Source organism: Hydra vulgaris, chromosome 14 (assembly GCF_038396675.1).
Source record: "Hydra vulgaris chromosome 14, alternate assembly HydraT2T_AEP".
Taxonomy (NCBI): Eukaryota; Metazoa; Cnidaria; class Hydrozoa; order Anthoathecata; family Hydridae; genus Hydra; species Hydra vulgaris.
The window spans coordinates 34,022,773-34,050,015 of NC_088933.1; the positions used below are offsets into that span (position 1 = coordinate 34,022,773).

The following is a 27,243-nucleotide window of genomic DNA, read 5'->3' on the forward strand; positions in this document are numbered from 1 at the left end:
TACCACCTATTTAAAATTGATGAGTGGATTACTAGTAACTCACTCATTAATTTTTAATAATTTTTTATAAAATATAAAAAAAAAATAATTTTATTACTTCAATAAAATAATTTTGGAAGCTAAATACAAGTATAAACGATTTTTATAAATTTAAGAATAAAAGTTTTATTTGATTCCTGAGGAACACAAATAATGCCCTTTTCTGCTTCATTTGCTTTATATATATTGTGTATTGTTTTCTGTTTTACAGGTAACCTTTAACCCACTGTAATTTATTGTCTAATACTCCATTGAGTTATATTTTTTCAAAAGTATACCATGATTTAACAGTTTCAAAGATTTTGATGGATCACTAAAAATAATGTATAGCAATTATTATCGAACTCATCGGATATAAAAGTATTTTATTTTTATTAATACATAACTTGTTGAATGATTTTTATTTAACCCAAGTTTATCAGAACTCTAAATGACAACTTTGGGCGATGTGATGACATAAAAATGGATAAAAAAATTGTTGTAGCTATGACCTCTTTTTTGAAAATAATTTTTGCGGCAAACTATTATTTGCACATTTAATTTTACCATTTATCTGCTTCCATGTTTTTCCATGGGTTTTTCCAAAAACCTTGCATAATAAAACATTTTTATAAAGTTTTGTTTCTTTTTTGATGATTTTAGAAAACCTTTTCAATAATTGTTCAACATGTTAGTGGAAAATTGCTGTAATACAAATCTAAAAAATTTGTTTAAGATGTTAGTGAAATATTACTGTAGTATAAAACCCAAAAATTTGTTCATGATATGATTTCATTGCTTACATAATATAAAATTATTAGTTGTAATAGTTATAGTCTTTGTTTTTTTTAAACTAAAAAACTCATTTTTTTTAGTTTACTATTTCTCACAAGGTGATAAAAAAAATAAAAAAATAAAATAAAAGTAACTAGTTATCGGGTTATCGGTTACTTTTAGCGGCTGTCGTTATGGTCCACTAAGTAACCGATGAACCCATTACAGCGGACTGCTCAAAATGTCTCTATAGGTTCACTCAAATTCCGCTATAGAATGTTTACTAGAACACATATATAATCAAAAATTATAATCTGTAACCAAATAATTTCAATAAAATAATTAAAAACTAGATATTCATAGTTTTGAAATATATCCCAAAATTACGATAAACTTAAAAAATTAAAATTTTTTTAACTTGCATTAATATAAAAAGATTTATATCATAGCGAGTTACAAAAATTATAAATGCAGATTTAATTTTTTAAACTTGCAATATTGTGATACTAATCAAAAAAAATTTGATGTAATGCCTTGAATGTAGTGCAGTATGCATGCTCATATATGAAAAAAATCTCATATATGAGATTTTTCTTCTGCATTTTTTTTTTGCCCCGTAAAAAAGCTTATTAAATTTTTATTGCCATTATAAGATTTATACTTGTAAAAATGTACTTTGCGACAAAATGTGTTTTTGCAACCCAACCTCCTTGTATTTTGCGAATACTTTTAAAGATTGAAAAATTGATTCTATTCAATATGAACATTAATGAAAACAATTTTTTATGTTCATTCAATTGCAGAAAGGTTTGTCATTGTGTAAAAATGAAATGCTTACGTAGTTTCTGAAAAAGCTTAAATATTTTTTCATATTTCATAGATAGAAGATTCTTTTACCATCCTGACAATAAAGATGAGCATAAACCAATTAAAGACAAATTTGCTAAAAAGCTAGAACCTACCTAATTGTTTTTTATATAAAAATTTAAAAAAATTATAAATGACTGCAAATTCAGTATACATCGTTAAATTTTTAAAGATATATAACTCCACTGCTTTAAAAAATTATAAAAAGTTCAATAGAACAACTTGCTTCTTTATTGTTTCTCAAGAAATTCTTATAAAAACTTATATTGTTCCGAAAAATTTTTATTTTTCACCTACATCCCCTTTTTTTGCGCCGGTCTTGAACGCCTCCTTTACTGTTGAGTCTTAAAATCAAACTTAGATATTTAGTTATGGTTAGATATAATCGTTCTGACATAGAGTTGCCAGACGTCCGGCTTTTCCAGAGGAGAATACAGCGCTAAAACTGTAAAAATAGACTTTTTTACTGTGTTCTCTTTCGTAAAAGCCGGACATCTAGCAACCCCATTCTGACATGACTTAAACTTACTGCAGAGTCTTAAAAGCAAATTTTGTACAATATACCAGAATTTAATTAAAAAAACGCATAAAAATATTACATAAAACTATTTTTTTGTTTGTTTGTTATTCTAACAAATGATAAGCATATTTCATGCTTAAAATCTATAGGTGACAAGTTATGATTAAAAAAATGTCAGCGTTTGATGATAGCAAATGATTGCGCTTGTCCTCATATGTTATTCATACTTCCAAAAATAGCCATTCACTGTGCACACTACCACTGGCAAATAACAAGAAGGTTTTAGCAAGTTCTTTAGTTTCTTGTAAAAATCAATTCCATTTACAATGAGAGTTTTCTTTTCAAAATCTTTATATATGTGCATATTTTTTGTAGAGATTTATTTGATCATTTTTATTTACATTTTTTTTTATTACAAAGTGGAAATTTTTCTTACAAATAATCACCGGTGCTACTAGACACCAGTGGTGATTCATCGGTGTCAAGCAGCCTTTTACTAAAAAGGATCACTTTCTCAATGACCTAACTTTTCAGAAGAGTATGATACCTTTAAACATAGCTATAGTTAAAACAATTTGATGTAACAGTCAAAAAATAATGCTTGCTGTGATACGACCTCGTCACAAACTAAACAAAAACGCCCAAAGTGTAATTAACATAACTTTAATAAAACGGGCTAGAACCCTTAAAATATCTAAGAGCCATCAATTATCCGGCATCCGAATATTCAGTAATAAAACCAAGAAAGAATAGAAAAAAAAACAGTTATTAGGTGGGTAAGCTGACGGAAGTAACCATAAAGAGGTCAAACCTCAAAATGGACTGAGCCAAAATTGATAGATTTATAATTAGTTATTAATAATAATGGCTAAGGCCACTTTTTCAAATTTAGTACAGAATTTATAAGAACTACAGTGCAAAGAAAAGTGCGAGGCATTCGGTGGAGACAATAGTAATATAAATTTTAGTTCGGTTTCATATTTTATTACAAAAAGAGTTGAGTTTAATCAAAAGAAGCGGCTTTCTTCTTATCACGTTCTTAACAAAAAGTTTCATAAAGTTATAGATTCCATGGATCTCAAAGATTTATCAGTATTTTTATTTATTCAGTTCGTGTGGAATCTAAAAAAGATTTTTGTACTTATGTGTTTATCAACTACCAAAATATTTTGTCATTAAGTGAAACACTTTGGTTATCGTTACACCCTACAATCCATAGAGTTTTGCAAATGTTTCCAGTTGTAAAAAGCTAATTTCTATCACTAGATAAGCCAGTCATTTAAAAAACTTTTAAAAAATTATGTCAATGAAGGCTTTTGTTAACTGACTCACTAACATATGCATTTCAACAGAATGTACTCAAGTTTGAAGCAGATTTTAATTGCATCATAAATACAACAATGGTTTTAGAGGAGTTATCAGATTGAATTAAAAGTCCTATTGAAACTAAGTTCTTCCCTATATGCGTACGCATTCTCCTAAAAAAAGAAGAGCTGCAACCAAACGAAATCATAAATTTGATAATAATGGTTATTATGTACCAAAATGGTTTGGACTATTTGAACTCAGCGGACGAGCAAATCCAACCATACAAAAAAATCGTTCTGTATGTCCTTGTCCACAGAACTAGTTTAGAAGCAATTTAATAATACAGCTGATAATTTTAAGGATAAAAGTATTTGTGTAGATAAAGAAAAATGTATTAACCAGTTTGTTAATTTGCAAAAGTTTAATAAAGAATTGCCTTGAAATCTAAAGGGATTGCTCGTTTCGACAAAAAAATGGTTGCAATATTTCAAGACTATAATGGTAAAAGATGAGTTTTCGGAAATTCTTAAAATGGTCTGATATATGGTTGCATTACTGGATCAAAATGCAACCGTTGCAAAACAATTTAGTTAAATTAAAGTTCAATGGACAGTAGAAAGAAACAATTAATAATGAAAACTACTAAATATGTGACTATGATTACTAAATATGCGACCATGGTTAAATTTATTTTCAACTCTAATGATTGTATTAAAATTTTTAAATATTTTAAAAATGAGTTTAAAAAATAAAAAAATATCTACGACCAATAAATATGAATTTAAAAAATAAACAACGTCAAAATCAATTTTTTTTATAAAATGGTCTTTTTTTTTTATTAAGGTAACAAGTCCTGTTCTCAGCACTTCTGCAGTTTGTCAACCTATAATTATTAAAAAAATTTAAAATCTGCAAACGGAACGGAGCTTTCACTAATTTGCCTTCAGATTTGCTTCAATCATATATATAGCAAATGCTTAGTTGGTTTTTTCAATAGTTAACAAAGACTTTAAGAACAAATTTTTAGATGTAATAATTATTTTCTGTAAAGTTTTCTAAAATATATCTTGAAAAATATATTTGAGACAAATAATTGAGAAATATAGGTTTAGCTTTGTATCGATGGCGTGCTAGCTGTCAGGGAGTTAGCGGATAAAGAACTGTGCGTTGCAGTAATAAGACAGGGGGAATATTAATAATCAATAGTTATATTATCGTTTATGTTATTGATAATTAAATTGATTATTATTGTTATCATTTCATGTCGTTTTTTATAAGTAAAAAAGCCGCACCTTTTGAAAGATCTTATTTTAAACTTTTTTCTTAATAAATTTTACTAGATTCAATTTAACCGCTAAAAAAAAAAATTTAGGCATAATTTCATAATTTTTCATAAATTTTATAGCTAGTTCAGATAACGGGAAAAAAAAAACTATATCAATACACTTATTTTGAAAAAGATTTATTGCTTCATTGTATACTTACGGGTGTACACTTGGGATACCTTCCAAATTGTGGCACCTTTCAACTTGGGGCACCTTCCAATCATCAATTCATTCGTATAAAAATGATCAGAAGAATTAAACTTTTCAATCATTTTAATCAAAAACATCAAATTGATCAAAATTTATTTAATGTGTTAGTTATTATTAAAGGAAAAAAATAAGTTTTAATAAAAATCAGTTAATTAAATATGCATTAGCTGTTTTAAATAACTGCAAATGTCATTTTTTGTATTTTCAATATCTATACAGATATAAAACGCTGTCTGTTGTAGAGTTAAACTCAGTTAATGCAGCCAAAATATTTACCAGGACGAGGAAAAAAACATTTTACCGTCCTGTTTTTCTTCAGATTTTGTTTGTTTTCTTTAAAGATTTTATTTTCCAAGGGTGTTGTAAATGTGAGGATCTTCTCCAACTTGCTCGTCGTGCTTAAAGATTTGGTTAACAAACCAAACACTTTTTTTTTTATCCGGAGGAGGGTAATCAAAATTTTTATCCGGAGGTGGGTAATCAAAATTTTCGTAATTATCAAACTCGTCGTACTTCTTTTTATTGAAAATTGTTGGAGTTTTTAACAAAATAGTTTTTCTACGAATACGATTGCTTTTTTTACTCTCTACTTCTGTGCTCTAAAAATATAAACAAAGTTTTAAATTAATATAAACCTTACATAAATTAATATAAATCTTACATAAATTAATATAAACCTTACATAAATTAATATAAATCTTACATAAATTAATATAAATCTTACATAAATTAATCAACATTAAGATATCTTTTTTTTTAATTATTGTATTGAATTACGGCTCAACAGTTTTAGATTATTTTATTTTTAGTTTTATTTTGTACGATTGAGGATATATCGTTTAGTTTTATTTTGTACGATTGAGGATATATCGTTTAGTTTTATTTTGTACAATTGAAGATAAAATCGTGTATAAAATGTAAAATATGACTATAATTTACATATAATAGTGCTTCAGTTATACCATAGAGTTTTATTTTCATATAGTTCAAGACGATGCATTAATATCAGAACCGCCAGTGTTTTATACTGCTGGACAATAGAACTTGGATGAGCAAAACATTTTTCGAAAGCAGTTTAAATTAGAATTTGGATTACTTCTGATTAAAGTTCTTCAACATCATCCTCCAACGAACCGAGAAAACAGTTCAAGTTATCGTGGCATATGATAATACAAATTTTTGCGAATAAATAAAATAATTTGAGGTATCAAAAGTTTTAAATGAAAAAAAAAAAAAATACATCATTAACTAAAAACTGCACTTATGTCACTCAAACTTTGTCTATCACAGCATTATCATCATTATTTACTTTGTCATCACTATAATTTTAATTTACTGCATTCTTAACTTCTTCAAACAACTGCTCTACTTTTAGTTTTTGTCTGCAAAAATCTTCACCTGTTGTTACTGAAGAGTGAAAATCTTCACCTGTTGTTACTGAAGTGTGAAAATCTTCACTTGTTGTTACTGAATAGTAAAAATCTTCACTTGTTGTTACTGAAGAGTGAAAATTATTAAGTTTTAGTGAATTTTTCAAGTTCAATTAATTGATTTTAAAGCTCTTTAAAAGGGTTGTTGTTATCATTTGAGTGGGTAGATTTCTGCTGACCTTTCTATATTCCAAATTTCACTAAACAATTAGTGATGCTAGAATTTTCACTTTTTGCCATTCATAATCAAACATTTTAATTGGTTCTAAAATTGAAGGAACTAGAAGATGATTTTCCTTTATTGGTAGCTAAGACCAATCTTTGTCAAAGTTACATAAAAAACTTGTAAAAAGAGCGTATAACTACATTTTTATTCTTTGATGTAGTATTTGATGGTAGCTATTAACTTATTGTCTGCAAGATAATTTTTTTACTCCTTTAAAGCAGCAAAGTGGTTTTGATTTATCCACCAAAAACGTAAAGTTTTATCACCTGTTTCATATCTACTTTTTTTAACAATCAAGATAACCATCAGACGCTTAAAATTCTTTAGAGTTATTTTTTTTGGGACTGTAGTCATAGTGTCACAAAATGCAAATTAATTTGAACTTTTTGTCCCTTAAAAAATCTTTTCAGGTATGACAATGCACAAACAGACGGTACATTAGTGTTCATTCCAAAATCAATCTATTACGTCATACATATTACGTCATACATATTACGTCTTTGCACAGTGATTTAGAAACACTTAAAATTTGGCCAAAATACAGTTTTTTGAGTAGCGCAATTTAAATGTTATTAGCTATTTTCAACAGTTTCTTATGATTTTAACGGTATAAAAAAATAAGTACTGAAATAAAAGATTTAAACGTTAATTTATGTTTGAAAGTGACCGAAAACAGCTTTTTTTTATCATTAAAATTTTATCATTTTTAAATCTTAATTTTCTCTCTAAATGCAATACCTTTCAATTTATTTTTCTATATATACAAAGATAATAGATAACTTTATCTTAAATTATGAAAATATTTGAAATATGTATTTATACACGTTGTAAGAAAGAGGAGGCTGAATAAATGCGAATCTGCATAAGTGTGAAGCAGTTGCAAAGACTGGCATAAGTGCGAACTGGCACAAGCGCGAACTGGCATAAGTGCGCCGAAAGAATTTGCAAACATTGGCATAAGTGCAAACTGGTATAAGTGCGAACTGGCATGAGTGCGAATCAATTGCAAAAACTGGCATAAGTGCAAAAAAAAGTCATAATTATTATTGTGAAAATAAAAGTCACTGATAACTGATAAAGAGCCAAGATGGGTCCCGGGGCAAATTTCTTTATGGGCCGTATCTTGGCTGAAAATAAGCACCATGTAATGCCAAAGTAGCCCGGCTTTCTTTAAGAGTCTTGCTCCGGACTCTTAAAGAAAGCCGGGCCCCAGGACAGCACACCCGCCTAATCCTCCCTCTCTACGGCCATGCCGATAACCACTGAAATAACCTCTGAGTGGATACTTAATTAAATTTTTACAACTTTTATGTCAACTACATCAACATTACTCTTCACATTTTGATTTTGCTATTTTTAAAGCAAACGGTATCCAATGAAAACCAATCAAATGCTAAAAATTCAAAAATTAGTTAGAAGATGATATTCAACTCGTGCAAAAAACCAAATAACGATTAATAATTTTTACACTGACCACAAATATTATTTTTAATTACATTATTGATAACCCGACGATTACCATTATTTGTAATGATCATTCTCTTTTATACTTTTTATTTTATTTCGGTACGCTTAGTTAAAAACAGCAGGAAGATATGTCGAGCAGAACAGTAAGTATCATACCCTTATTGAAGGTTTTTTTAATTTTTAAGTTTCATTTTATAAAAGGTTTTATAAAAGCTTTTAAATGCTCATAAAAATATTAGAATAATTTATTTATGCTATTTATTATAGCATAAATAAATTATTCTAATATTTTTATATTCAAAAAAATTACATATTCAAAAAAAGCACTATTTTAATATTTGAAAAAACTTTTAAAAAACTTTTCCTTTTGGGTTGCCATAAAGTACGTACGAAGTTATGGTTTTCCATAAAGTACGTTTGAAGTTATTTTTTATAAACTTTTCTGGTTTTTGAAAGTTCATTCAAAAATTTAATAAAGCAAAAGAGAGCACAACCACAACTGATGTAAATAACACTATAGTCATTAAACATTGATATTCAATAGAGTCATTAGAATAAACTCAAGTTTATTACAAAAATAGGCAAGAAGTTGTTCGTCAATATTTATAGTTTTTTAGGTTATTAATAACCTATAGGTTATTTTACCCTATAGTAATCGAACAACTATTTTATAATTGTCCTTAATAACACGTTATTGGTGGTAGCCAGTCGGTTTTCAAAATCTGTAGTATCAGTATTTTTTTATTTAAGAATGAAGGCAACGACATCAAAAGAATTAATTAGTTAAGGCAAAAAACTGAAGAATATGTTATTAAAAATAAAAATGACTTTATGTCGGCAGATGATGCTGTCGGCAGATGATGCTGTCGAAATGTTTACATCGAAAACAACGATGTAAAACTTATTCCGTTTGCACCCATTCTATCTATTGCTGGTAGAATATTTGTTTTTAAAATGAAGTCTGAAAATGAAGACGATTATAAATGCAATCATTATAGATGGAAAAATAATAAGAATAATAAGTTCTAAGAATAACAGAAAAGGTTTTAAAAAAACTTATTATCTTACCCAAACTACTACAGGCCAAAAACATTGTACATCCGCGAATTTTAGTAAACAAGTGTTCATAAAAAAACTACCAAAGGTCTTATTGCTATTATCTATTATTTAGGCAATGAAAAATGTGGTGTAACAGATTTGAAACACGGAAACAGTAAAATTGACCATTCATGCATTCGCACTGCATCGTCTGTAGTGTCATGTATAAAAAAAGTTTCAAAACCAAATGATAAGCCACAAAATATTTATGAAAAACTAATGTTTGAATCAAATGTGATTCAAACATTAACAAACGTTAAAAAAAATAGGTCGCGCAGGGTCGTCAAATTTTTCATGAGTTTTTTCATAAAAAAAATAGGCTAGGCTCTTTATGCAGGTAAGAAAACGGTTAAAAAATAACTTTTTTCGTTGTAATGAGGGTTTTAGGCCACTTTTGAAGATTTAAAAAAACGTGTAAACTTAAAATTACCTTAAAATTATCAGCTTACTACGGAGTTTTTAAAGCACATTTTTTATTCAAAATGGCGTATACATTTAAACTAGGAGATTTTAATTAAAAATCTTAAACTTCAATAAAAATGAACTAAAAACGGGTTCTAAAATATGGAAAATGATTCATCACAAAGAAAATAAACTATATAATTAGGTTCAATTTCTTTTAAGACCAAAATATGCTTATTTTTTTTAAATTGAAAACATAGTTGGGTGGGGTAATCTGGGCCTATATGTCAGTATTTATTGCATTGTTAAAAATCTAATATTTTTACAGCAATAAATACTTTTAAAATGAAAACTAATGTAAATAAGATTTCTGGCAATGTTTTTGTATTCATTTTCTGATTTCAACGGATTCATATAGACGATCATTAAAGATGTAACTTTCCATTGAAACTAGTAGATACCGGAGAGTAGCAGTTTTGAATCTCAGCACATCAAATTTATTTTTAAATAAACATTGCATTTTTAAAGAATAATGAATCTATAATATATAATACGAGAACATTTGGTTAATTTTTACTTGAGCATCCGTCTAATTTATTCCTTAAATTTTTTTTATCATGATCAGGCTTAATATAAGTACTTGGAATTTTGAATTGGAATATCATATATTCAATATGGAGAGTTATATTTGTATTTTTTAAATATATTTTGTTATGGTTTTAAGTTATGGTTTACTGCGTTAATTGAATTTCCAAAATTTTTTGGAAAACCGCTAAGAGAGACTTGAAAATGTTTAATTTATTTATTTTTTTAATTTGCTGTTTTGAACACATAAAGTCATTTTGCATTTAGCGCATTTATTGTAACACTATTATCTTTAAACTTTAAACTTTTTATTATCTTTAAACTTTTGAACAAAATGTTTAAATTGGATACATACTCAATGACTCAAGTTTTACTATGAGTTGGTATAAAATGTTCCATGACCACAAAGGAAAAAAATTGTTTTCTCGTCAAATTAAATGCACACAACATATTTTTTCAGAAAGAACAAACTTTATGTCTACAGAGAACATGCAGAACTACTCCAGAAAAACTTGAAGAATTAACTGAGCTATTACAGAAGAGGTGTCATGAAACTATACATAAAAACTTGTGAAAACCATATTAATTTTACTTGTCCTTAAATCTTTAAAAACTCCGATTTGTATAGATTTTTATTTTAGTAAGATAATCTTACCACTTCAAATTTAAGTTACCGAAAAATTTTCCATCATCATGAAACAAGAATTTTGGTTATGGATACTCAATAACCTTCAAAAAGAGGAAACAGACTAAAATGTTTTTTGATGAAACTTCAAAACAAGGGTTTAAAGATCACATCAATAAATTTCTGGAAAAATTATAACACTGAGGGTTTCAATAATGAAATATAATTGAAGTAAGAAGTCTTTTAAAATATGAAACTTACATTGCCTATTGGTAAGTTAATTAAGCTCCAGGTATGAAGGATATGTATATATTTGAACATAAATTTAAAATTTAATTTCAAAAGACAAAAAATGAAAACGGAAAAACTGTTATGAAAAACAAAATGTAGTGAAACGCGTAAAAATTAAGTACATACTGATAAAGACCGCAAAAAATAAAAACGTGGCTGTAGTGTACATTGAGATCGATTGTATATGTGCCACAGCGTAAAAATGACAAAAAAAAGGTTCTCTTCACATTCCGGAGATTATTTGTATAAATTACGACAATTAAAGTAGAAGATGTTAACGTTGTTCTGGTTGCGCTTTTTATTAGTTGCTTGAAACCATAGAATTTTAACATTGATTTTATTTCAGTGTGATCACTTGACCTCATGTAATTAACATAAGGATCTCTAATTAAAATTGTTTCTAATAAATTAGGTTAATTAGGTTTAGATATCATTACTGAAAATAGGTTAGAGAAGTTGTGGCTAAGGTATTTCGAGCCATCCGGTGGGCAATATAGGACACAAAACAACATACTTTTCGTCTTTGGAAGTATTTTTTCGAAACAAACGCTCTTTATTTCGTTGGATTTGAGATCGTTACGTTTTACCCAGTTTAACTTATTAGATATGTAAACGGCAACACATCCACCGCGTCTGTTTTTACGTATGCTGCTTAGAAATGCATAACCCTCGATATGGTATAGTTCACTAGGGTTGTCCTTGCTTATATGGGTTTATATGGGCGATTATGTCAATGTTTTTGTTGCAGTTAAACAAATAAATGATGCTAAATGTTCCATAGGCCACGGATATTTAAATGAAAACATTGTAAGCTTTTCATATACAGAATATTTTTAAGTTTCTCCATCACTGAAATAATATGGTTCAAATACATTGGTCCAGGTCATAGTTCTATGTCACCTGATAATAATAACATAACTCTTAGGAAAGCATGTTCTTTTAGTATATTTTTATTTTCTGGTTGGTATTGCCATAAAAATATTCGTATAAATTTCAACTCAAATTCTATAGTTTCAAGAGATGTTTCAGAATAACCTATCAAATTTGAATTTTGCAATGACGTCACTTTAACAGTTACTGTAGCGTAGATTAGAAGTGTAATATAAATATAGTTAAACATTTTAAGAAAGTATACTTAGATACATGCAATATTTATAAAGAAAACAGCTTTAAATTGAAATATTTCATACGAACCTGGCTGATGGCGTAGAATAAAGTAATAATATGATGTAACTTCCAAATCTATATTATTGTTTTTTCTTCTTTTAAAACTTTATATTAAAATATAAAGTACCCCCCCCCCCACACACACACATACTACTGTGTGACGTCTAGAAAGACGTCTTTAGTTTGTCCGGATACGACCTTCTCAAGACTTTTATATGAGACCAAGTTAGGATGTCTAACGGAGAAGAAATCTAATATACATGAGTGCAGCATAGAGCAACCGAACTAGTTACATCAATTAGCCGTTTGTGCGATGAAAATCGATCCTCCTAGCACAAACAACTAATTGATGAAGCTAGGTCGGTTGCTCAACGTTACACTAATTTAACTATAATGTCTCTTCAAACCAAGAGGGGGTGGGGGGATCAAACTTTACATGGTCATAATTATTTTGGCATATATGTATACATAAAAACAGTGATCGATTAACAAAATGATAGATTATTATAAATAATTTTCTAATATTTGTGTTCTAAAATTATGACCATAAAAATTTTTTTTTAAATAAAAAGATTAATTGTAGGAACTACAACTTGATTAAATTGGTTGTCACAGTATGCTTTACTCTATGTTCACTATGCATGCTCACTGGACATGTTACAGCAATAAAGAAGAGAATGTCAAACTATTGAGTAGTATTTTGATAAACTAAAGCTTGTTTATCAAAACGGCAAACAACTTGTAAATATTTTATATAAAGAATATTTTACACATTGTGTGGAGTAACCTCGTAATTTATTGGAAAGTTCAACAATCTCTTTTAATACTTTTATTAACAAAGACTGTAATACGAGCCCACTACCGGGCCTAACCAACTTTGGAAAAAACGTTTATTAAGGCCCAATTTATTAGGAGCCTTTGATAAAAAAAGATCTATACGGATTCGTGGCATTGAGTCCACTAAGCCTTATAGAAGCCTCGCTAAGGTGTCCCATTCCCGCACAGTTTTTGAACGACAACACCAACTTTTAAAATGAGTTTTAGACAAAGAAAATAACAATATTTACTGAGTATTTTTTAAAAATCAAAAAATTCAATAGTCCCCAACTAAGAAAAAGTTGAAAAATCTATTCGGTGCACTTATGCTACCGCCCTCTTATTCCAAAATTTTCAAATTTTTTCGGCGCACTTAGTCAAGTATGCACTTATGCCGCCGTTATGCCAGTTTTTGCAATTAATTCGCACTTATGCCAGTTCGCACTTATGCCAATTCGCACTTATGCCAATGTTTGTAAATTCTTTCGGCGCACTTATGCTAATTCGCGCTTGTGCCAGTTTGCACTTATGCCAGTTTTTGCAATTGGTTTGCACTTATGTCAGTTCGCACTTATGCTAGTTCGCACTTATGCCAATGTTTGCAAATTCTTTCGGCGCACTTATGCCAGTTTGCGCTTGTGCCAGTTTGCACTTTTGCCAGTTTTTGCAATTGATTCGCACTTATGCCAGTTCGCACTTATACCAGTTCGCACTTATACCAGTTCGCACTTATGCCAATGTTTGCAAATTCTTTCAGCGCACTTATGCCAGTTCGCACTTATGCCAATGTTTGCAAATTCTTTCGGAGCACTTATGCCAGTTCGCGCTTGTGCTAGTTCGCACTTATGCCAGTTTTCGCAAGTGATTCGCACTTATGCCAGTTCGCACTTGTGCCAGTTCGCACTTATGCCAGTTCGCACTTATGCCAGTTGCATTTATGCAGATTCGCCGTTATGAAATTCGCACTTACTCAGTCGCCCCGTAAGAAATGCATTTAAAAAATGCAATTGTAACGAATTTAAACTGTTTTTTATAGTGCAAGGACTTTTTACCTTAGACTTCCTTCGCGAAGGAATTCTTTATTTAAAGAGAGTTTGCATCATTCTATAAGAAACTAAAAAAGTTATCTGCCCCAACTTGCCCAATTTCGAAATGATGTGGTTTTAAAAAGCTCATTTTATAAAAAAATTAGCGACGTATATGCTAATACGACGTAATATATATATATATATATATATATATATATATTATATATATATATATATATATATATATATATATATATATATATATATATATATATATATATATATATATATATATATATATATATATATATATATTAGCTAATAACATTATTTAATTTGCGCTACTCAAAAAACTGTATTTTGGCCAAATTTTATGTGTTTCTAAATCACTGCGCCATGGGAGAAACTCGATTTTCACTTTGTAATGAAAATCAATATTTTCAAATTAATTAGTTTTTAATTTAAAGTTTAAAACTTGTTTTTAAAAACCGCATTGTGATTTTATAGAAAAATAGTGTTGTTTTGTTTTGATTTTGGTTTCAGTTTAAATTAAACACAAAAAGTTTGGTTAGAAATAGTAACAGTACAGTTTTAACAGTTAAGTGTTAACCCAGTTTACTTTATTCTCTCAAAATAAAGCAAAAAACATGACGAATGCAAAAAATCGGTATGTTTTCTTTGATAATGAAAAGTCAACAAAGAGATGACTGATTTTATCTTTGAAAGTTTACAAAGAGTTTCGCTCCTGAAAATGATTTTAACTATCCTCAAGTGGCAACTGGAGTTTGTGAAAAATGGCGCATAGTTCATAGAAAAAGAGGTTCAAGAGAAGATTTTTCTCAACATGTAAATGTTTAATTTGTTGCATTGAAAAAACAAAAACTTAATAGCCCTCCACTAATTAGCACTTCCCAAATGGTTCACCCTAAAGAACAATTAGCAATTTTTGATTATTATTATAAATATATTATTATGATTATAAATTAGTATTTTTGAGTTCATCATTTTTTGATGAACATAAAAATACCTTTCGTAAATATACATGAACTCAAAAATACGTTTAAAAGAAAAAGTTAAATAAAGTAAATCTTTAGAAAGTGTGTACCCAAGAGTTTAAGGGAAACAAATATAAAAGCAAGACCTTCTAAAAATAAATAATTATTTTTAGCTGCAGATGAATTAGCTGCTTAAAATCTTCTTGTTGTTTAAAGTTAAACTGAATTATCAAACCGTGGTATAAACAAGCTTGCATAAACCCTAAATCTAGTGACGCTACAGAGAATAGTAAAAAAAATTTCCAAGAAGAAAATTTAGAATAACTATAAATGTGATGAGGAGCACAGTATCAGACTATAATACTAAAATTGAATTGAATGGAAGTAATGGTTTCTTGAAAGTCTTTTCTGGATCTCTCAAAATAAAGGCAAGGAAAGTAATTATGACTTTTCTTAGACTCCATCTAAGAAGTTTTATTCTCCATCTTCCGCAAAATACTCCGGAGGTAAGCAGCAAATGATGGTTGCAATTTCAGAAAATCTTTCTAAATGTCTAGCAGAAAGTATAAAAGTTGAATCTTGATAAATCAATTTTTATTTTACCATGTAACATAAAAATGTGTAGTCTAAATTTTCATTTAAGTGATTACGCTTAAACTTGGTGTAGTATAAGTGAAAGTAGTAAAAGTCTTCACCAGAGTGACAAACTCAGAATCTTTAGATCCTTTCAAAGTATTCACAAAGTTCACAAATTATAGAAGGATGATGTAATACCCGAACACGGATAATACATCTTCCTTCTTTAGTTTATTTTTGAAGATGTATATATACATACATACATACATATATATATATATATATATATATATATATATATATATATATATATATATATATATATATATATATATATATATAAATTAGTAAAAAACACTTATCTAACTTTTTTCTTTAATTTGAAGTTTCACCATTGCTGGATCATCAAGAAGAGTTACTAAATCTCAAAAAAATCTTATAATTTTAATCTTGTAATTTAATTAAATACCATTTAACAGAAATACCATTAAATTAAGTTAAAGTTGTACAAAAAATTTAGAAAGATTTATAAAAGGCCTCAACTACGCGTTAGTTAGTAAAAATGAACATATAAAAGAAAAAAACATTGATAATTGTAATTGTAAGCAAAAAATAGATTGCCCTCTAAATGGAAAATGCCTTTCGAAAAATGTAATTTACAAGTGCATTGTTTCCTCACAAAACCCTGGTAAACAATATGTTGGCTTAACCGAGGAGGAATGTAAAAAACGTTATGCCAACCACAAACAATCGTTTAAACACAAAAAATATTCAAAAGAGACGATGTTGTCAAAATTTATTTGGGATTTAAAAGAAAAAAAATAAAAATTTTAATTTACAATGGTCTATTCTAAAATCTGCCCCTGCCTATAATAACATTTCCAAAAAATGTATGCTATGTTTGCAAGAAAAATTATAAAAACAAATGACCTAATTAAACTATCCTCATTCCAAAGAAATTTATTTAATATTACTTTCTGTAACTACCCGTTAACCAAAAAAATATAGTAATTAAAATTTTTTTTATAATAATTTATAACTTCCTGTAAAATATTTTTTTTTTATAAATTGAATTTTTTTTGAGATTTAGTAACTCTTCCTGATGATCCAGAAATGGCGAAACTTCAAGTTGAAGAAAAAAGTTTGATAAGTGTTTTTTACTAAGTTATTATTGCTCTGTTCTTTAAGAACATTGAGCACTCTATTTGTAAAATACACTAACATAATTTACATATATAAATATATATATATATATATATATATATATATATATATATATATATATATATATATATATATATATATATATATAAATAGTTAAATAAGGTCTATATAGTATAAACACTGTTTATACTATATAGACCTTATGTTTATTAAACAGTTAAATGAAGTCCTTCAAGTAGGCAGGTCTATTTTTTGTCCTTGACAACATTTGCACGTCAGGTTGCAGTTCGGTCAATAGAGTTTCCGAAATACTTGCTTTTTTTATGTCATTGTCTGCTGTTTCCTCATTTGATATAGGAGATGTAATAACTGTCGGTGATTCGTATGGTAAATCAAGTTTTTCATGCTGATATTCAAGTGGCTGCTCATTGGTTTTAATCAGATGTTTACGATTGGGTCAGTATACTCTTTCGTACTTATTTACTACGTTGTATGATATGGGTAATGTTAGTTTTTCTTTAACTATCTTTTTCTTCATTGTTCCATGTTTTCTCATCCGGGCGGTGTTGTTTGCAACGAGATATGGAAGTTCAGATGCGTTCCGATCGTAGTATTGTTTTTGACGATTTCTGGACTTAGTGATTTGACTATAAGCATTTAAAGGAACTAATGGTATAATAAGTCATGATAGACAGGTAGGTTTGTTCACATTCTTCTGTTCTTGAGAAGTTGGAACGGAGAATAGCCCATACCTGTGAGTGGCTTGTTAAGGTATTTCACGTTTTTCACATTTAATTGGAAGTATAAGGGGCTTGATGGAGTGAAGTTGAACCCATATTCTTTTGAGAAGTTAAGGAACTTTTTCCTGTTGTAGGGGTTGTTGTCGGCAATTAGATTTGAAGTTATTCCGTGACGAGTAAAAATGGTTGTCATGAATTTGGTTATAGAGAAAGCCATTTTATCAGGAATGACACTGTTTTTTATAAATTTAGATATCTAAAATAGTCTATAATGATTACATTGATTTTTCCATGCAACTCATATACTTCTGATCCTAATTTACTCTACTTGGCTCTTTAATAGTAAAAGTGTACATTATGAAACTTACCAACATAATTATAGGTAAGTTGCACGTTCTCAAATTTATCAACATGAAAGCTAAGATCTCCCATAAAATAAATATATTTTTCTACGATAAAAATCTATTTTTATGATTTATTTAGTTAAAAAGTGGGTTGTTGTATTTTAAGATTTTCATAAACTAAAATGATTATAAATAAACTCTTTAGGCTCAGGTTACTTGACCAAACTTCAAGAAATTTTAAAGTATCTTTCTTCAAGGATTTTTAAAGTTTCTCCACCCCCTCCCCTAACTTACACACTCACAACCCCACAAATCTTTAATTATTATTATTTTTTTAATTTATCTTTAAATTTGTATTTATAAAAAGAAAAAAAAGAAAAGAAAAACAAATAAACCTTTTACATTTTCGTTGTTTCCTCTCGATTTCTTTTGTCGTCGTAAAATTAGAACGATTATAAACACGATAATTAAAAAAAAAGATGCCAGTAAAACACCAATGAGTATATAAGTTTTAGTTTTACTCCAATTGTTATACTGTGCACTTCGTTGCATTGAGAATGGTGTCAATACCATCTCCTGTGTTTTTGTAAATTCTACCGCAGTTGTATCAATACGAGAAGATAACCCTGCCTCGATGGTTTGTCTTGTATTTACGACGATTAATGACGATGTTGTTTCTTTCCACGAAGTCATTTGTGTAAGGTTTTTAAAAGATGTCTTTATAAGTGTTGTTGATATATCAAAAAATGCTGCAGATGTATTATTCAATGTTACCGTTGTATACGTAGGTGTACTTACAAGTGTTGTTGCTGTGTACCTAGGTGTACTTTCAAGTGTTGTTTCTGTGTACGTAGGCTTATTAAAATTATCAATCAGAGGGTCTAAAATTTATATATGGTACATGAGAGTTTTATTTTTTATTTGTAAAAATTAAACATTTCTTTTATTGCATGTATAGCAATTATTTTAGCATATTAAAAATGTTTTTTTCTAAATATTATTTGCTGCAATAACATAGTCGTCTTTTTAGTAATACAGTATTAGTGTTTTCTTATTTCTTCAAAATGCTCTTTAGAATTGTATAAAAGTGCACAGCTTAAGCTTTATTGAAACATCCTTTATATACATACATATATATATATATATATATATATATATATATATATATATATATATATATATATATATATATATATATATATATATGTATATATATATATATATATATATATATGTATATATATATGTATATATATATATATATATATATATACATATATATATATATATATATATATATATATATATATATATAAATGATTATATTGATTATTTACTTAAAAAAAATGTTAAAAAATATACTGCTGTAGAAACATGTGACTTTACCTTTAACTGGCCATCAGACTCACAATTTTTTATTTGGTCAAGTATAAAGATATTGATTTTAGTCTTATATCAACTTCAAGAACTAACAGCGTAGTGCAGGCACAATTAATGACAGAAAGTGACGACATTACTATAGGGCATATAACTAATGTAATATTTTCTTACTAAACTAATGATTGGAACAAATGATCTTTTAATAGAAAGTCTTTTAAACAATGATTTCCGTTGTATTTTTCCGTAAAGAAAATTTTTGTAAAATGCCATTGACGCGAAAATTTTTGTAAAATGAAATTTTTGTAAAATGAAAATTTTTGTAAAATGAAAATTTTTGTAAAATGCCATTGACAATTTTTGTAAAATGCATTGACACAATTGACGCGGCGGAAGGTCATCGAACAGTATTTAAAGAATGAAATTTTCAACCATTCATAAAAGCTTTACTCCGAAGTTATGATTATGCGCAAATATAACTTTATTTTCGAAAAAAGGAGATAAGTCAGATTCTTTAAATTATTATCTGGTATTGTTAACTTGGACAGTACGTAGAGTATTGTGAATATCTAAGTGTTCACAATTTAGTCATAAATAAACATGACTTTGTTCCTAAAAAATAACCGCTTCTCAAATCTATTAGAAATATTAGATTATATTGGTAAAACAGTCAAAGAAGATTATTAACAAGTCAAGTATTTAGATTTTGTAAAAGTTTGATACATATATAAAAATGGGTATGAAGTTAGCTGCTTTTGGTTTTGTCAATAAATTACAAAACTTTTAAAGTAAGAGACTTCAAATCGTAGATTTTAATAGAATTTAAAGAGTTGTTTTTAACAGACTTCAAACAGTGGTTTTTATGTAAGAATCTTCAATGAGTTTCAAAACAAAAATTTAATTAATACAAGTGTTGTTTCACGTGAATTAGAATTATAATGTAAAGTTTGTGGCCCCCTCAAGTTGAGGGGGCCACAAACTTTATTGGGTATTCTTACATGGTCATACAATGGGTATTCTTTACGGGTTATTCTTTATATGGTCATAAAAATTGAACACTGAATAATTTAAGCATAAATTTGAAACCTGTCAATGAATACATAACTAGTTTATATTTGTGAAAAAATAAATAATTCAACTCATTGCTCTCACAATTAAGGTAGAGGGGGGGGGGAGAAGCTCTAAATTTTAGGGTTTCTTCTTCCTATTCTCCTATAACAAAAATTTTTTTCTGAAGAATCTTTTCGTATGAACGTAAAAAACATATATTTTGTATGAACATATGAACTTAAAAAAACTTGGAATATTCTTTTTGTTTAAAAGTTGGTTATTTCAAACATTTAAAAACTTTCCTACGCCAGTGTGTATATGCAGTGTAAACATTCTTTAACGCCCAAACAAATTACACACACACACACACACACACACACACACACACACACACACACACACACACACACAATATTTTTGAAAACTGGCATATTTCTCAAAGTATAACCAATTCACAAAGAAAATGAAGACTGCAGTCTCTGTATTATGCACCCATAATATATGTTTTGAAAAACAATTCACTAGAAAAGAATCAGACCTTCCTTTTAATTCTCAATAACGGAGTTCACTTTCTCAAGCAACAATGTTCGTAATGTAAAAAATTTTAAAAGTGCTCAAGATTCAATAAAGATAAACGTTGTTTACAATATTTTTAACCGTTATTGTAATTATTATATTTTGTTAAAAAAATTCATGTCAGAGTAAATGTGTTAAACTGCTCAACTAAAATGTGCTAAACTCAAAAAAAAATTGTCATGAGTGTTACCTAAAGTAGTTATACAGCGAAGTTAAAATTTTTTTGTTGTCCTCTTTTTAATATTTTTTATCTCAACTTCTTCAATAATTTAGTTATTGATTATGCTATGTACCTCATAATAATGTTTTTTATATTTCAACTTAAGTTATAAGTTAATATATTACGGAATAAAATATTACGGAATAAGCATAAGTAATGAAAATCTTTTTACATGCATTCTCCTAAAGTTTTTTTTGTTTAAATTGTTTCATCTCAAAACTCAAAATTGTGGAGGCAAAACAAGATAACTTTAATCTTGCAATATACTAGGAAAAGTATCACATATTATGTTAAAGTGTTTTTATATTATGTTAAATATTATGTTAAAGTATGTTACATATTTTGCTATAGTAATCTGTTGTAATTTTTTTCCCATGAGCAATAAAGTTACCTGAGAAAAATTGTTTTAATATAATTACATTAAGGATAAGTTTAGAGTTTTATTTAAAAATTAAAAATTTGCTTTTGAAGAAGACGAAGCAAAAATAAAAGATTATGTGGTTGAAGTAAAAAAAAATGAAAAAAGAAAATTGTATTTGTTAAAACAAAGTACCAAACATTGTGAAAAACTTTTAGACAAGAAAGAAAAGTAATATATAGCTGAACACCAACTCAGCAACATAGAAAAAAACGATATCATAGCTTATCGAAAATATTTGAATAATCTGCCATGCAACTTTAGATTTTCAGGTAAATAAAAGAAAACTCACTAAGTTACCCAGCCACAATTTGCTATATATGTATTTACTATGTATTAAAATCTCCTGTTCAAAATATTATTTTACTGCTTACAGAAGTAGTAGGAAAAATAAATTCTGAATTAAAAAAACCCTCTTAGTTAAATAAAGACTAGCAACAGCTTTTGGTGTTCATTCAAAAGGCAACATAAGAAGCTCTTTGTTGCAACTTTGGGGTAACTAGCGGTACTGAGGCAACTGTATTGTTGATTGCTTAAGATGCCATACAGTATTTTTTTACTAAGTCAAGTTCTATAATAACTTAAAACATGACTAAGTTACCTAAAAATGTTAAACATAATTTATAATCACCGCCATCTAATTGTTCCAACAAAAATTTTGTTATAACAAAATCGCGTCCTTAAACTGTATCAGTTATTTTAGGCTCTAAAAATTTGTACTCATGTAGTTTCTTTCCTCAAACATTGCATCACCAGGGGTTAGAATTTTTCCAGAAGAATACCAGTCTCAAATCAAACAATGGCTTACTGTTCTGGAGAAATATTTTCTAAAAAAACACAGTATAAGATTTTAGAACTTTCTTTTACTAAAAATCTCTTAAAAAGTGTTTAATTTAGATGACGCAGAGTTTTTATTGGCATAAACATTTGGAAAGATAAAAGCATTTACCTTAAAAAATGTAAGAAATGTTCATTGAAAAGAAAATGTTTATGGTTTCTTACACAAAAGCACAATTAACGGTTCATGGTTGCGTATACAGTGACAGAAATTGCCAAATATAATTTGCTTAGATTTCAAATTATTTTTTAAGAACAAAGCTATGTTTATTTATGACTAAATTGTGAACACTTAGATACTCACAATACTCTACGTACTGTCGAAGTAAGCAATACCAGATAATAATGATTTTCAAGTACGGTTTGAAAACAACTAGTTTAAACGTGGCTGGAATGCAGTCATTCTAAAAATAACTAAAATGAAAAAAAGTCATTAGTTAACAAAGAACTCGTAAAAACAGTTAAGAAATATATTAATGATACATAAAAAGTTTACGGTTTCCGAGAACCTCGTAAATTTTTATTATTCAAGGCAAAATATTTTTGTTGAACCTGATTTCAAAGCCTAACCTAACTCTTGTCTGCTAAAAATTGTTCATCAATATTAACGCATTAACACCATAACTTAAAAAAAAAAAATTGTTAGAAGATTTAACCAACACAGTTCAGCGGTATTCAATATGAGGAAAAACAAGAAGTTATATTAGAAACACTTTGTTGTAGTAATTTATGACTTAAAATATATCGCGTCAAGAAAATTGCTAATCAAGTTTTTTTTCACTTAAGTTTAAATTCAAAATCTGATATACTTTTAATCATCTGTAAAAAATGATGTGATAGCGGAAGACGGGGGCGTTATGAAAATCTGAAGTTATTGCTAAACTATCAGTTTTTATTATTATTTTTTAATTTTTTTTTCTTTACATGATTATTACTCTTATCAAGAATATTGTTCTTGAAGTTTTTCTTAAACTAATTGTTATTTATTTTACATTTATATTTTTCAATAAATAATTTCTAAAGTATACGGTAAAAGTATATTATTACGGTTATTGTATATACGTACGGGGCTTGGTGAAAAGACAAAATATTTCTTCTACTTGCCCCGTCAGTATTGTTATTTATATACTTATAAATTGTAAAAGTCATTAAACGGCGAAATTAGAAAACAAGCAAAGAAGCAATAATGTTTATTAAAACCAATGGGTATTTTAAAATACAAGATTTAATTAGAGTTTCGTTTCCATTCATTTCTTAATTATTTTGTTGATTGGTTTTATAAAACGCCATCTTGTCCCGTTTGCTATTTTGCTTCGCTTTACTCTACGTGATGTATAAATTAAGCAATTGCTTGAACGCTTGAAAAGTATGAAAAGTATGCATGACATTTTTTTTAGCTATCGAATTTATTTAAAAAATTTTGAGGCATTTTAATACATTAAAGACTCTGAACAAGAGATAATAGCGCATAGAGACTTAAACATTAAACGTTTTGCAGATGCTAATTTTGAAGTAAATTTGATTTATGGTTTTTACAAAAGAGATGAATTAAAAACAAGGTGGAAAGTTGGCTGAAAATGCATGAAAAATTTTAGACTTAATTTGTTACTAAAGTGTTACGATGTTGTGACAAGGAGAAGGGAAGGGTCAAAAACAATCAAAAATTGCGTGACGTAACTTTTGGACGACCCCTTATTCAAAATAAAAGATATTAAATTTTTTTAAACTTTTTTCAGGTGCCCCTAGAAGACCTAATGGGTTTGTCACATATCACGTGATAGAGCATTTAACTAGGATGTTAACGCCTTCTTCCTTAGCAATCACGCAAAATATGCCCAGAGCTAATTTTGGACGCCGAATGCTTCTAAAGCCAGCGATCTAACAACTGTGCCACGGCTGCTTATATAACCACTTACATTTCAAATAAACACTTACATTCCAAAAATCCAGCAAACTTAAAGTAAACACATAATCTATCATTATCTCGAGAAAAGGCACCTTCGTCGTTTACGCATTGAAACTGCATTTTTAAAAAAACACCCGCGGACCAGCCAGTAAATAATACAGAAATCTAAAGATAAAAAAGTAATCAGTAATTTAACTGTTATGTTTAAAAATAACTGATTATGCTGAGATAATTTGCTTAACTTTACTTTACATTTAATAAAAGTAATTTATCAAAAAATTAGAAAGAATAGCCTAAAGAAAAACGCAATTAGTTAAATAAAGAAAAGTTGAACTAATGTTGCTTTATATAACTTTGTATTTATTCTTTAATAAAGATTGGAAGAATAAAATAGCAATAACTCATTAAATATAGCTACATATTTAATAAAAAGTTAAATAACTTATTACAAATAAATGAATAACGAAAAGTTTATAATAAGAATAACTATTTTTGAAAAATTATGAAAAAGTTTATTGAAATCACTAGTAATGAAAAACATCTTAAAAATAATGTTTGCTGTTAATTTTCTCAAAACGCTTTTTGAATTAAAAAAATGATTTAACAACCAAATTTTTTGAACGTGTAATTTATAATCCATTACTATTTTACTAAAAATAGTTTTTTTTAAATAAAAAAACAGTTCAGTTTTTAAAAAAGCAATTTAACTGGGCATACAATAATTAAAATAGTATACCAAAAAACTAAAGGTTTTTAAAAAAATGACTTACTACCGGATTATTTATTTGCCTATTAAAAGCATTTGATACAGATGATCACCCCTTTCAAAAACAAGATGGTCAGCTGATCACCCCATTCAAAATCCCCCTCTTCCCCCCAAACAAAAAACTACAAAAAATACATAAAAAAAAAACATAAAAACATATAATATTAGCCTATTGGAGAAATACAGCATGTTATTAATTATGCAATAAAAGAAACTGGAGAACTAAAAATTATGTTTGGAGTTCCACAAAGTTCAGTTCATGGTCCGCTCCTGTTTTAAATTTGTGTTAATGTTTTTAATAATGCGTCTATATAGCTAAACTCGAAAATGTTTGCTGGCGACAGAAACCTCTTATAAATCTTTATGTTTCAAAAATGGCGACACAAATCTCTCTCTTTCAAAATTTGACATTAAGAGAATTTATACTGACAAGAATTTTGAATTAAGAAATGTCAAGGAATGGCTGAGCCTATTACATTTTCACTAAATGTTTATAAAGAAAAATATTTTATTTAATTAAAAATCACAAGGAGAATATCTTCCTTTAGAATTATCTTATTTTAAGTTATACACAAGTTGCAATAAATAAGTCTATGAAATTTCTTTGGAATTTTTCTTGATGAAAATTTATTTTGGATTACCCACTTAAAATTATATTCAATGAAAAACTAGTAAAACAATTGGTTTGGTGAATTATATTTGTCTACTAACAACTCCAAAAAGTCTGATAAAATATTTTCTTTAAGAGGTTTGATTGGAGTTCTTAGCCACAAACCTGCGGCTTGTACATGTTTATTGAAAAAAAGTATGCAAAATGGTTGGACTCTATACTCCAAGAATAGTTACCCTAATCTTGGTAGGGCACCTTTAGAATTTGATTAGTCCTTTTTGAGATCAAAGTATAAAAAAGTTGATGAAACGGATCGATAGTCAGCTAGCCAACTAATATTTGCAACTAATGTCAAATTTGGATAAAATAATCAGCCCAAAAAAGTCAAAATAGCTGAAAAATTATTTAGGAATACTATATCTTCATCTTATATGTCTACTGGTGGAGCTTCGGCACATTTTTTGGATTGCAGTTTGATAAATTATCTGGTCAACTGAAAAAAAAAAAACAAAGCTGTTGAAAATAAAAACCTCTACCCATCATACAAAAAGTTAGAGTGGAAAAAGATTGAAGCTATCCTAAAAGCACTTTTGTAACTAACTATACTGTTCTTGTTCCTTCAAGATCTACACTACAAGCCCTACAAGATTTACACTAAAAGTCTTATTTAATGTTATGTCTACTGGACTACTGATATTGATCAAATAATGTTTTAAAATGTAATAAAGAACAAAAAAAACAAAAACAAAAAAAAACAAAGAATAATAATAAAATTTAAACTTAAATAGTAATAATAATAATAATAATAATAATAATAATAATAATAATAATAATAATAATAATAATAATAATAATAATACAATTTAAACTTCTATGATTGATTGCAATGCCCATACTGCATTATCAGATATAATTGACTCGTAACAGTGCTGCTCTTTATGCGGTAGTATCCAAAAGATATAAATGATATTGACAAAGTATATAACAAATATTTTGTACCCACATGTATATGTATAGTTATATATGGGATTTCATTTCCACATGCTTAAATACGAACATTCAGCATTCATAATACGCCATAGCTTTTTCACTTAAAAGCCAATTGACAATGTCATGTAACCAACAACAGTGGGCAAATTACTATAGTGATTTATTCATTTATTTACTAAAAACAACAGTTAAAAAGTTTTACCAGAAAGTGTTCTGCAGCTGTTAAAAAACCTCGATCAGTTATTGCCGTTTTTTAGCTTTATTTATTATTGAAATTCAAATATATACATTTTTAATTATTTTTGTCAGTATTCTGTAGTTTAATTAAATTAAAAACTTCACATATCATTTTTTTATTTGCTACTCCACATTATGAAAGAACTAGTTTGTAAAAAAAACTGAAAAATTAAATGTTTTAATAAATAGCATTACCCAAGTCATGATATTTGCATAAAAATTGACGGTCACTATAAAAAGCTTGTTGCTATGCACAATATATATATTATAGCAACCAAAC

At 27.8% G+C, this 27,243-nt stretch overlaps 1 protein-coding gene across 2 annotated transcripts in view; it reads right to left on the reverse strand.

Annotated features, from left to right (window-relative positions):
* Positions 1 to 5,103: 5,103 nt before the first annotated feature.
* Positions 5,104 to 27,243, reverse strand: part of LOC100210178 (uncharacterized) — a 44,878-nt gene continuing 22,738 nt past the window's right edge. Inside the window, exons 3-5 of one of the 2 annotated variants that reach the window (XM_065817201.1) lie at positions 24,390 to 24,525; positions 18,379 to 18,857; positions 5,104 to 5,621 (exon numbers count right to left, since the gene is read on the reverse strand). In XM_065817201.1, the coding sequence (XP_065673273.1) occupies positions 5,367 to 5,621; positions 18,379 to 18,857; positions 24,390 to 24,525 (870 nt within the window). In that variant the 3' untranslated portion in view covers positions 5,104 to 5,366. Of the gene's footprint in view, positions 5,622 to 18,371; positions 18,858 to 24,389; positions 24,526 to 27,243 lie in introns of both variants that reach the window. The other variant, XM_065817202.1, reaches the window with a different exon arrangement.